Genomic DNA, 12,761 nt, shown 5'->3' with positions numbered 1-12,761 from the left:
TTATCTAGATCTCTGGACTCTCTGATATCTGGCTACCATTCTCCCTGTCAATCTGATCTTTTTAGTAAAAATGTTCATCCAACAAAGATGAAAATGAAAAAGTACTCAATTAGCACTGTTCTTTAAAAAATCTAGTTTAAAATTATTTCAAAAGCAACACCTTAACAAGTATTTTTCTAGGTATGAAGGAACTAATTTCTGGTTTCTCTGAGTGTCAGCATTCCATGCTGGTCTTTCATAGAGACTTGCAGAGTTTGCATCAAAGAAAACAGAAAACACATCTACTTTGCTCTACTGAAGGCAGATGTTGGTGAGTGACAGAAGGCACAAAGCAGGTGAGAAGCCATGGGATCTGCAGTCCAGGGTGTCTGTTTTCACTGGTAACTCCAGCACAAACACTGTGCACAGGCTTTGGGCTGGATCATTGGCATGGCTGATTTCATTCTCCCAAGACCACTTCTGCAATCCCCCAGCTGGCATGGAAGGCACAATCCTTATCTGAGGACTGTGGGCTTGGCCCAGCATAGGCAACAAAACCAAAATTTGTGTTACATATGTTGGGATCTTATGCAGTTAATCATCAGGTGTACACCAGGTAATTGTTCTCACAATGGAAAATCTGGAAACCTTCATCTATCGCACCTGCTGTGCTTGACAGGGGACCATGAAGCCAGGCCAATCCTACCTGTCAGCATCTAACACAAATAGCCACGTTAGAGATAATTTTTTTAATGCTACAGAGACAGTGAAAAAAGGTACTTAGGAAAGTCATGGGAATATCACCCAGTTATCTTAAAGAGATAATTATCTTAAAAAGACCAATGACCTAAAAAAACATTCTGCTCTTCACATTTCTTAATGAGGCTCTTCCTCACTTTTTAAAGCAGTATTTTAGTATACTCATGAGATTTACCAGTAACTTGTGTCTTAGCTTTGACTTTTAAGAATCAGATTTGAGGAAATTGTCACTTAATTTTGAAGTTTCAGGCAGCCATTGGCAAGATTTGCAGACTGGAAGATAATAATAACAAAAGTACAGTATTTTCTTTGGAATTTACACATTAAACAGTTTCCTTTCTTCCTTCTGTGCTGTACAGCATCTGCATGAATGTGGTTTATTTAAAAAAAAAATTCCAATCTCATTTGCTGAGTTGCAAAGCCAAGTAATTTAACCTATTTCAAATGGCTGTCTGGAACAAAAAATACATTTTCTTGTTTTCAGTTTATTAGGATCAAGTTGCCAAATGCCAAATACATATATATATCTCAGAAATAAGTGGGAAATTTTTACACAAGAGTATTGATAGGTGATGAAGCATATTGATTGGTGATTTTCTTTTATCTGTATATACACAGAAGGGCAGGCATTTATAAATTTTTGATATACACATATATATGTGTGTGTATATATATATATATATATATTTGTATGTATATATACACACACACACACACACACATATATATAGTATACACATGTATATCAGTTTTGCCTCAAAGTAGTTCTTTGCTATTAAAACATGAACAAAACTTATATGGAATCTAAGGCAGCATTCAAAAAAATGTCAATTTACTGCATAGCAACAGATATTCCTAATAAGGCAGTATTTTGAATATAGGGATGAAAACCAAAGAAACCAAGCAACATCCTCAGCTAAGCATTGTAGTGTTTCATCATTGCCTTAACTAAGCAGTTAAACCAAACCATGCTTCAAGTTATGCTTTTCACTAAAGCTTTTAGGATTTGTGAGTATTACCTAAAGGGAATGAGTGCAGACAGTTCATAGTGCACTGAACCTACATAATCGAGTGTTTCCATTAGCACTGCCACCACCCAGCCCCTTCCCCAAAGCTTTTAAATGCAAAAATATTTCTGTGGGGGGTGGCTTTAACAGGTGATCAAGGAAAGTGAGTGAAAAGGTGGATGCTGCTGCATACTGTGCTGGTGAGTTCATGCCAGAGCCTGAAGAAAAGGTGGAGGGACAATGCTGAATCCTGGTACCTGGCTTTGACCTGCCTATTGGCCTCTTCCTCCCCCTCATCCTCAGTATTGGGCTCTGTGACTGGCTGCTCTTCTTCCTCCTCTTCATACTCGTCCTCTCTGAGGTCAGACCGAGGAAAGAGGCATGCAGTGGGATGGAACGAAAGAAGGTGGAAGAGAAAACAACATGAGTCCCCAACATGGAAAAGAAATGCGATGAAGTTAGAAATGGAAGGAAGAGACTGATGAAGAGGGAGTTATGGGCCTCTTATGTTAGACCAAAAGCCACCTAAAACTTCCTGCTAAGTATGTGTTTGCACAAGGGTAGCTACCAATATAAAACTGCTATCCTCTCCCCTATTTATATTTTTTACTATTATTTTAATATTCAAAGCTGACATTGATTTTTCTGGAGCTTTACTTTCCATTTGCAGCTGCACTACCTGCAGAGGCATTAATGGAAAGCATTCATGACAATAGCAATGTTCAACTCATTAGTCATTAAGTTGTGTCTTTTTGGCCTAAAGGACAGTACACGCTGTGCTGGCATGGGACAGCTGGCACTGGACATCACACTTCCTAAATTAAACCAAGTAAAACATTCCTGCTAAGTAACCAATAGCTTAACTGGAAAAGAGAACAGGGTGAACCACTGAGTTAGAAATAACAGAGACCAAATCAGTTCAGGACTATTAGCAAATAGCAATATTTAAGTTATCAGATGCCAGTACATGAATTATTTCAGTAGAGTCATTACTATGGTCAAAGCAGGCTTCAGTTCAGCAGTAATTCTGGCAAAAGAGAAGTGTAAGTCATGCATAAAGCCTCCACAAGCTACAAATCACATATGTAAAATAGGAAAACTATATTAAACATAATGGAAAAGCTATACTGTCTGCCTCCCATCCCTCGTATCTATGCTTTTCACCTTTCCAAAACAACAGCCTCAAGGAAGATATATTTGCAGTTGATACAGTTCTCCACTTGATTTAATGATGTATACACCATTAGGTTATGCTCCATGCAAAAATAAAAATATATGAGTAATAAAGTTTGTATAACACTTCTACTCCTTGCATTTCCCTGAAAGCTTGTTTTCTTTCCTCTGATTCTGAAGGGATGCTCTATGGCTTTTTCCATTTAGAATTAGTTTCCATGTTATAAGAATAATGAATAAGTGTGAGATCATGAACTCACAGAGTTCAATGCAAAGTGTCAATCCAAAATTTGTTGCATTTATATGGAGTTACAGAATAACCAGGCAAATGGCAGTGCCTGGAACTTTTTCAATACTCTGGCAAACATTTACAGAGTAAACACTTAACCATTCCTAAAGTGGCTAAGTGACATAACCATCTCAGTTGACATCTCATCATCTCCCTGTCCTGCCCACAAATATATACCACCCTTACACAGGCACCTGTCAACTTTGACACATTTTGCTCATTTACTGGAAAAAAGAAAAGAAAGAGTTGAACCAGGGAGCATTCATATAATACCTTTTTACTAGATCAAGCTCAGCTATTGCCTATGAAGGGAAACTTGTGTATCTGCTTGTCCTACAGCACTCAGATTTAAGAAATAACTCATGAAGCTCTGTGGGATCCTGGCTGTCTTTTTAGAGCACAATGAATCCTATAATGCTGGTAGCACAGCTATTGCTTATATGAACAAGAGTGTCCCCATTATTGCTGTGTTTAAAGCTCCCACCAGGATTCCACACTGGTGATGTCAAAATTTCTCCTCTCTTCAATTGTCTCAAAATACCAGAAATCATTTGTGAAATACTCATTTGATATGGTGGATCTCATAAATTTGAAGGAGTTCTTTGAGAATTTATTTAACCTTATGAGGGCATGGCTAAAACAACAGGAGTTTACACAGCATGGAGAAAGGACCTGAAAAAAATTCAGATATTCCAGAGTGATAATTCTTCTGTCAGGCCAATGACTCCTTCCTCAAACGGTCCTTGAGTTCTAGGTCAAAATCTCAGAAGAAGCTTTGATTGGAAAGCTCTTTTCCTTTGCTAATATTAAGCTCAGGAGTGCGGCAACTACATGGCAAGTGGCTGGAAAAGCCAGAGGAAGGATCTGCTCTGTGTGACTTGCTAGCAGAGATGATTGGTGTGCACAGAGGCAGGCACACCCTCCAGTCTGGGGAGGCAATGTGGTCAGGGGAAACTTGCACAAAGGAAGTAAGTGATTGCATGGGGAGATACTCAACACTATTGTAGTAACTAAACTCAGTTTCAGAGTCCTTGAGTATCCCCAGAAGGGGGCTCAGATACAGATGAGAGGAGTAAGCTCACAGGCAGGAATGATGTGTGCTCTTTCTTTTAAACAAAGCAACAGTGGCAGTCTTTTCAATCTTGTCAGAGGAAGGATATTCTGTCCAACAAAACAGGCAGTACCTGCTAACTAAGTCTTTCCTAAGGGTAGGAAGTAACATTTCCGTGTGAATATTAAAATGGGAAAACACTAACTGGAGTCAGACACTCAAACACAACAGCAGACAGGTTTGTGAACTCATCGGAACTGTGTAGAGTCATGTATTCATTTTTGTATGCAGTGGAGAAGGGATGGTGGGGAAAAGTTCATTGTCCCTCTCACATACAGATGCAAATCTGGAGTCAATGCAGTAGTGGAATTAAATTAAGAGAAAAGGACTCATAGGAAGGTCTCCAATTAAATGAGGTTCAGAAGCCAGCATGGTTTTTTGTAGTGCAGAGGAATCTATCCTGTTTACAAAAGGCAAATATTTATCCAGTGGCAGGGAGGAAGGTCTTCAGCTAATGCTGAAGGATCAGATATATTCAGCTAATCTTAAGGCTGTTCCTGGGTTACTTCAGTTCCATGATAAAAGCATCAGGTTAGAAATATTTAAACAAAAGCTTTATAGCACTGAAAACAAATTTCAAAACAATCACTCTGTTTAAAATGCAAACTTTAAAATGCATAACTACTACAGGCTAAAAAAACTAAACAAATAAACAAAACCCCACCCCCCCCCACTAATCTTTAGAAAGTATCATTGGTCATGGCAACTAACAAACATCTAGGGCACAGGTTTTGCTTAGTTGCTTCAACTAAATTTTGATATTAAAATATTTTTAGCCCCTTAAAATAATATGCATATTAAAAAATACTATGAAAGTGCACTTTATGGAGAAAGAATCATTAGACGGCAAAACAAAATCTTGACAAAGGATTTAGAACTAAAGGATTAACTTCTCTCCCTTTTAGAATGAAAACTTGCCCAGCTGGTATTAAACACCTGTTCAAAGCTTCAAAGAGAAAAGCACTAATAAATACAGACTGATGGAAGGAAAAGACAAGAAACAGACTCTTCTACAAGTTTAGCTGAAGGCAGGGGCAGAGTCCTTGAGATGCCAGGCCTTGCACCACACACAGACACCTAACCTGATTTTAAAAGTAAGAGCACTCTGAAGACAATGGCTCTTAGTCCACAAGAACTCAAAGCACTAAAACTTGATCTCTATCCCACTGGACCCTGGAGCTGAGCAATGTGTACAAGGTTTTGTGTAGCCTCTCTCTTCTCCAGGCTCTCCCCAATCTCTTAGCAGAGTTTTGGTGAAGGCAGCTTGAAAGAATGTAGGATTTTTTTCTAGCTTGTAGCACAGAAACACAAGTTTCTCACTACTCACCTTCAAAGAAATCCCAAAGGTAGAGCTAAAAGAGCTAAAAGGCTGTCCTGAAGGACCAAAAAGTCCCTAACAAATAAACAACCCCAACGAAACCAAACAAAAACCCATACCAACAAAATAAACATGAGCACAGAAACACATTCTACTTTGCTTGGTATCAAAGGAAATTTTGAAAAGGTAAGATATGCTTCAAATCATTTTAATTCAGGATTAATTTAACCAGTAATGAACCAGAATATAGAACAATAGAAAAAATTATCATCTTGCCGCGATGAGGCTACCAAGGCTTTGGTCAGCACGTACAATGTACATAGAAACTAGCTCATGAGATCTAGTAGATGATCTTTAGGTCTCTTCCAACACAACTATTCTATGATTCTGTGACCAGGACTACAAGCCACATTCAGAGAAATAAGACCACCATTATCCATTTCACAATATTATTTTAAATTGCATACTACAGCTGATCTCCCAAACTTTCCTTTTAAGGTTGCTTTCCACCCTCTCTCCTGAAAACCTCTGACCTCTTTTACCTTGTGCATGGCTTCATCCCTGAACTCCAAGGGGACAAAGAAAAACTGAAAAATGTTCCATTAAGAAAAGATATAAGTCACAGTGGATGTAATTTTATTTTATCTTGCCATTGCTTTCCATTTTCTTCAGTTTATGAGTTCAACTCCACTTTATAGCTTAGATGGCACAATTCATAGCCAAATTCCTAAATCCTTGTAAAATAAACAAATGCTTTGGTACACTTCTGTTGCTTCTTCCTTTTTTTTCTATCCTAGCTGCCAAAACAGATTAAACTAGTCCTTTAGGTGAAAAGTAAAAGTGGTAATAATTCAAATTCAACATTTATAAGTCTGTATAAAGACAGGGCAATACACTTTCCTCCTCCATTAAAAATAAGTCCAAAGAAACCACCTATTAACCCCACTACCTATTTCTATTTCACTGCAATTGGTACAATTATGTGAAAAATAAATGATATTGATAATAATGTACTTACAAAGCCTCAAAATTTCACTTTTTGCATACAGGAAGACTAAGGTGATTAATTACAAAGGTCAAAAGGAAAATGATCCTGGTATTTCTGCCCTAAATAAAGAAAACAGTTCAGAGAAAAAGGTGAGAAAATGTCAAGTGCTGTGAAGTACATGCACTCACTATACCTTCATATCTGTCTTTTATCTCTACATTCCTGTTACTTTTTTATCCCTAAATTATGATCAGCAACAGCTTTTCACATCTAAATAATACTGAGCAATGCCTCCAGCCTTGTTTAACTGCTGCAGTTGGTTTATATTGGACACATCAAAACAGAGCAAGATACCAAAACATTGCTTAAGATACTGGCAAGGCTTTGCAAAGACTTCAAGAGTCACAACTCTCTGATCAGTGAATGGCATTGCTGTTTTTACATTTCTAAGAACAGAAAGGTAAAGATACAGAACAATGATGCAGATAGACTTTTGGAACAATCTATACTGAAACATATACAGAGAGAAGAAATGTTATCTTCAGAGCTTGGAAGTGCATATTGGTTAACAGCTGAAGGCCATTGTTATTGACCTTTCAAAGGGAAATGGCCTCCTACCAAGCTGCTGTCTTTTCCCTCTGCCCCCACCATTGCATCCTATGTGTAAAAAACCTTTCCTGTTCTCAGAGGATCACGTTTACAAACACTGGGAACACACTGGAGAGGTGAACTTTCTAAGGCATGTACACTCCAGTGCATAAGACACTCCCATACAGATCCAGACAAATGCATTCACACCCTGGTCTGGCATTGCATTTCTTCAGGTACCTCATGAAAGCTAAACACACAGTGGGAAAAAACAAAGTAAAATAATTAGGCTAAGTCATGCTGTGATTTCATTTGCCATGCAGCTATAATCTATTTAAACTTCAGTGCTTTCTTGATTCCTCCTGAAGTTCAAATAGGAAAATCCACCACTGCCTTTACAGCAGAGTGCACTGCTGTTAACTGGACTCTGCAGGTATACCAAGCATAAAACATTTCCTTTCAGTGAGATGTGCAGTCAGAAAAGAGTATCCCTACTAGAAAACCTGACACACCTACAGAGGTGTTTTAATTCATATAAAAAAAAAAAAACTGATATCAACTTGAAACAGTAATTTGACCTGGACCTGAGATACTCATCAAGTTGTAAATTTTAAATTTTTGTGTCATTAGTACTTATTGGGTCAATAGGGGGTCAATCCCTATCTATACAACAATACAGTCCTTTCTCATGGTATAGCTTTAAAAATTTTTTTTCTTAACCTATCTTAATGCCTTTTCCTCGACTGCATTCCTTATGGGATCTTCCAAGATATGCTTACAAAGAGTAAGACTGAAAGTTTCACACCTTTAGGGTTCTCCTTTGCAATCTGCTAACACTTCAAATCCTACCTGCACAAGAGAAATTAATGTATTCTCCTGTTCCAAACCTAAAATAGCAGGTTAGATTTTTATATGGTATTGCTGTCAAAGTCTAATAAAGATCTGATGCTACTAACAGATACTACCTTACCAAGCCATTTAATTTTATTTCATTTCATAGATAAATCTTTCTAAAACCTTTTCTTTTTTCTATCCCATTTTCATTTTCATCAATACCAACCAAACTGTGAAAAGTTATTATCTCCCTCATAACTGTTCATATGCCATTCAATGTCAAAGCACACCCAAATGAGAGGTGGCTCAGCTCATTTGTATATGTGTATGTCTAGGTGTATGTACATGTATTAAAGAGATCCACATCCACAGATATGTGCCTGCATGTTTGTCCTGGGGATGTTTTCTTTGTCTAATTTCATGCCTCATATCCAAAACTAGGAACCAGAGATAAACATGAAGGAAAAAAACCCCAACGTGCTTCTTTCTATTACAGCAATAAAAGAGAAATTTACTCCTTCTCTCATCTGGGCCTTTAGTAATCTATACCACAATCTGAGTCTTACATCAAATGATGATGTTGAATCTCTCCACTTTGCTGTTTCATACCTATATACCACTCATCATATTTGACACAGACAGTGACTCAAAGAGATCCTAAATAAAAAAAAAAAAAAATACCCACCCACCACTGTATTTTTGATCTATACCCATTACGTATTTATACAATCAAGTCTTTTCTTATAGTGTTGTGGAAAGTCACCAGAACTTGAAACATCATGACAAAACCTAGATTTTTTTCATAGTAAATGCTAGAGAAAAATAAAAGATTAGTTATGGTTTGGGATGTCTGAAAACATGGAAAATCATGATAATAAAAAAAAAAAACAAGTCTCAGCTGTATCTTGAGCAAACCAACCCTGCAGTCCTGGCTCTACATGAAGCAATTTGAACAATCAGTTAATGAGGCCTAATAAGCAAACTAAGGTCTGTGCTGTTGGTTAGAAACTCATCAGGAATCCAAAACTGAGCCGAAAAAATGCTTAGCATCAGAGTCTCAGCTGTATTCATTGTTTTCTGGTAAAACCAAAATAGCATCACGATCTCTGCCTGCATCTTGGCAATCCTCAAACATCAGAAACATGCATTTTCTAACAAACAGGACCTTACAACTTCTCAGCACAGCTTTCCTTTATTTAGACAACTATTTCCCTGTTTTTTTCTAGGACCATAAAGGGTGTTAAAGACCTTGAGCCCAGGGTGCACCATGCAGTGGAGCTGCATCCAGCTAGCCTAGGAGTTTGTGAGAATCTTTGGAATTCCCTATGCTACTCTTTGCTCAGAGGAAGAGTCCTAAAAGACTTTCAAGGCAGGACCCTGAAAAAAGCAAAGTTCATAGATACATATTTCCCTGTTTGCTTCTCTGTTGTTTTTACCTTATCAATGCTGCTCTCCTGAGGGCCAGCTTTCTTCAAATTGAAAAATCTGGAAGCCTCAGGTGGACCTGAACAGTTGATCTTCCTCATATCTTTTAAGCCTCATGGTCTACTAAGAGAAAGCTTACTAAAGCCAGCTTTGGTCACTGATGTAGAATGCAGGCTCCACTCTGGTAAGCTCTTAAGATGGCAGTCTGTTCTTTCATTTGTTAGGTGTCCAGCACAGGAATACTGAAAAGAAGGTTCTAACCATGGCCAAGTTATCTCTAGCTAAAATGTATTTAGTATTATAAGATCAATCTTAGCAATTCTTTGGTGATTTTTGATAATATAAAACAAATCAAAGCTATGGAAATAAAAAGCAGAGTCTAGTAAAGAGAGGAAAATACCTAATTCTAGCTATTTATAACTTCATAAACCTCCATCTTTGACCTGTAACTAATTCCATAGTGATGGAGCTGTTCACTCAAATTCTGGTAAGAGGTGTCAATATAAATCTCCCAGAAGCTCACTAGAACATGCTTGCTAAGGTCTGGCTGACACAGCTCTGATGGGACACCCAGGGAGAGAGATAAATGTGGTCTCTGTGCAGCACTGAAGACAGGGAAATGCACAGCAAAATGTGAAACATTAATTTGAAAAACTGGGAGGAGCACTTGTCTCTGATTTTGATGTACAGAACTCAGAGAAGCTGTGCCATGCTCAAGACAGCACTGAGAACTTCTGAACAGGCTGCCTTTTACTCTCTGAAACCTAGTCAGGATGAGACTAAAAGACAGAGACAGAAATTTGCCTCTTAATGCTAATTTAGCCAGAAATCACTGCATACAATAACAACATAAATCTAGTGCAAATCCCATGCCACTCCTTGTATTTTTCCCTGACTCTACCCATGGTGTGGCTGGACAGAGCTAGCTTTACTTTAAAAAGAAAACAATCAAACAAAAAACATAACCCATGGAAGAATGTGTTTAAAAGTCTTCTTCATAAGAAGCAGTATGCTAGACCACAGAGTGAGAGCACTTAGTTTGGACCAGGGCAGAAAACCTTAGGAGGTACCTCCTGCACAGCATTAAAACATCATGCTAAACAGGACCAAAGTTCCCACCAGGCTTATTGGTGCTCTATGCCATCATGGTAAGAGAAAGGACTTTCAGCAAAGCAGACCTTCTGCTGGTCAGGACAGGCATCTTAAAGTATGCTGCAGTAGGTACAGACCTTTAAATCAACCTTCAGCCTTTCTTAGTAGCTGTTATCAACTTCTTTACTTACTTATTTAGTAACAGGCACATAGGGCTGGGCTCTGCTCTCCATGAAAACTATTTTAACACAAAGCAGATTTGGATCCCTATTTGTTTTGAACCACAGGCGAAAAAACAATACATTTAGTTTGGAAAAAGGCTGCCAAGTGGATGAAAAAGGCCTGCAAGTTTTCCTTTTGGTCGCCCTTAGCATTTACTGTCAACTTTTCCCAGCTCAAAACCCAAAGTCTGCTCTCAATTAGCCTGGCATAGATCAGACCAACTCCATTGACTTCAGACAACTTTTCTGGATATAAAGCATTGTGAGACAGAACAGAATTTGGCCAATATTGTCTTTTTTTTGTTGTTTTACCGGCACCACGAATTTCTCTCTTTTTGGAAGAATTATTGGTTGACACAAAGCAGATGACTGTGGACAACCTGTTTGATGTGGTAAACAAAAGCAAAGCCATTGCCAAAACAGCTGATGAGCTGAAAGAAAAGAAACATGAATATTGTGGGAAGGAGAATGATGGGAAAGAACTTGAACCTTCTCCTGATTTTGGTACAGAAGTCCAAAAATAACCTAGAATATTTCCCAAAATAAAATTTAGTACAGTGTAAGAGTGCAATTTCAATCTCTAACCGTGTTCATCAGAAGCAATTCCACTGGGTCTAATCCACTGTAAAACCAGACATAAGACATCTGCAGCCACACACAAAGTTTAGAGCTTTCAGTAGGAACAACACAGTAAGATTATCATTAGTACTGTTACAATTCCTACTGGGAAAGAAATTGTAGTGAAGGAATAAAGACTGAAATCCATTTTATAACTATTTTTTGGGAAATAGAGCACTGCAAAAACTTACTGCCAAATTTTTCCTTTCTCAAGAGGAAGCAGGGTTATGAACTAAAAGGGCATTAGCAGGAGACAGTTCTTTCATGGCTGAACAGAAGTCACTTCCAATTTACAGAGGTAATAAGTAATTTTCATCCATTTGTATAGATTCCTCTCCACAACATTAACAATGGAAGCAACAGGGTCATAACAAGCATTTCTTTTGACAAAATCAAGTGATGCCTGCATCATATTCTAACACAGGATTTTAAAATTTAAATACAAATTGCCACAAGATGAATCCATTCAAGTCCTTAAACCCATATATATCTTGCATTGAAGACTGTATGCTCAAATTTGAAAATCTGATTACAGAATTCCTCTTTCCATTTCTAATTCAAATTCTATACATGTGTAAAAACCTTAAAGGACACATTCAACTTCACTATTTTTCTGCCTAAACATTAATGAGTAGAAGCCATAAGGCTTTTAGGCTTTTCCTTTTTTCCTTCTTCAATTTTTTTTTTTTTTTTTTGGTCTCAATTTAGCTATCAGGTGTAGAGATAATGTTGCACACATCTGGACTATTTCACTGGAAGTTGAGACTTACTGGAATAAGATAAAGCAGGAAGGCTGTTTTTCCTCTTCTTACCACAACTATAGATTTAGGCAGATAATGAATCTAAAAATGTGAAGGACAGAATCTGCTTATCTGAAAAGCTTGTTTACCAGAAACACTTTACCAGAAAAATGAGAATTACAGAAGATCCAACAGCTGACTAACTTCTTTTTATGGTAACTTAAACAATTTCACTGAGCACAGAACTTGCATCCTCAAATCCTGAACATACTTTGTAGTCTGTAATGTCCCATGGGAAAAAATCTGATTTGCTAGCTACAAGTAATACCCTGCTTTACTTGCTAAGAGGACTGGAGAATGGGGGTGGGAGCTGAGGCAGTATTTTTATTTAACTAATATGCAAAGTAAAGATCAGAATTACACATATTCATAATTGAATGCCTGTTTCCTTACAGAGCCAGGTGAGCAAGTTGGTCATTCCAAATGGAATTGAAGAGAATTTAATTATTGTCCTACAGAAGATAACTGCAACACAAAATTAAAATTCACTGCTTAGATAAAGATTTCTTTTGTGTATTTAAACTTAAATTATGCTTTAAAATATGTCACTGTCAAAAAG

At 37.6% G+C, this 12,761-nt stretch overlaps 1 protein-coding gene across 6 annotated transcripts in view; it reads right to left on the bottom strand.

Moving 5' to 3' along the window:
- The window catches only part of FHOD3 (formin homology 2 domain containing 3), a 377,077-nt gene that overhangs the window by 96,161 nt on the left and 268,155 nt on the right, over window positions 1–12,761 (bottom strand). For 4 of the 6 annotated variants that reach the window (XM_050970942.1, XM_030230647.2, XM_050970943.1 and 1 more), the window contains exon 11: window positions 2,003–2,101. The exons of the other annotated variants lie outside the window; for them this stretch is intronic. In XM_050970942.1, the coding sequence (XP_050826899.1) occupies window positions 2,003–2,101 (99 nt within the window). The remainder of the gene's footprint in view (window positions 1–2,002; window positions 2,102–12,761) is intronic. 6 annotated transcript variants of the gene reach the window in all.

Source organism: Serinus canaria, chromosome 2 (genome assembly GCF_022539315.1).
Source record: "Serinus canaria isolate serCan28SL12 chromosome 2, serCan2020, whole genome shotgun sequence".
Classification (NCBI taxonomy): domain Eukaryota; kingdom Metazoa; phylum Chordata; class Aves; order Passeriformes; family Fringillidae; genus Serinus; species Serinus canaria.
This window is presented reverse-complemented; position numbering and strand designations above follow the sequence as displayed.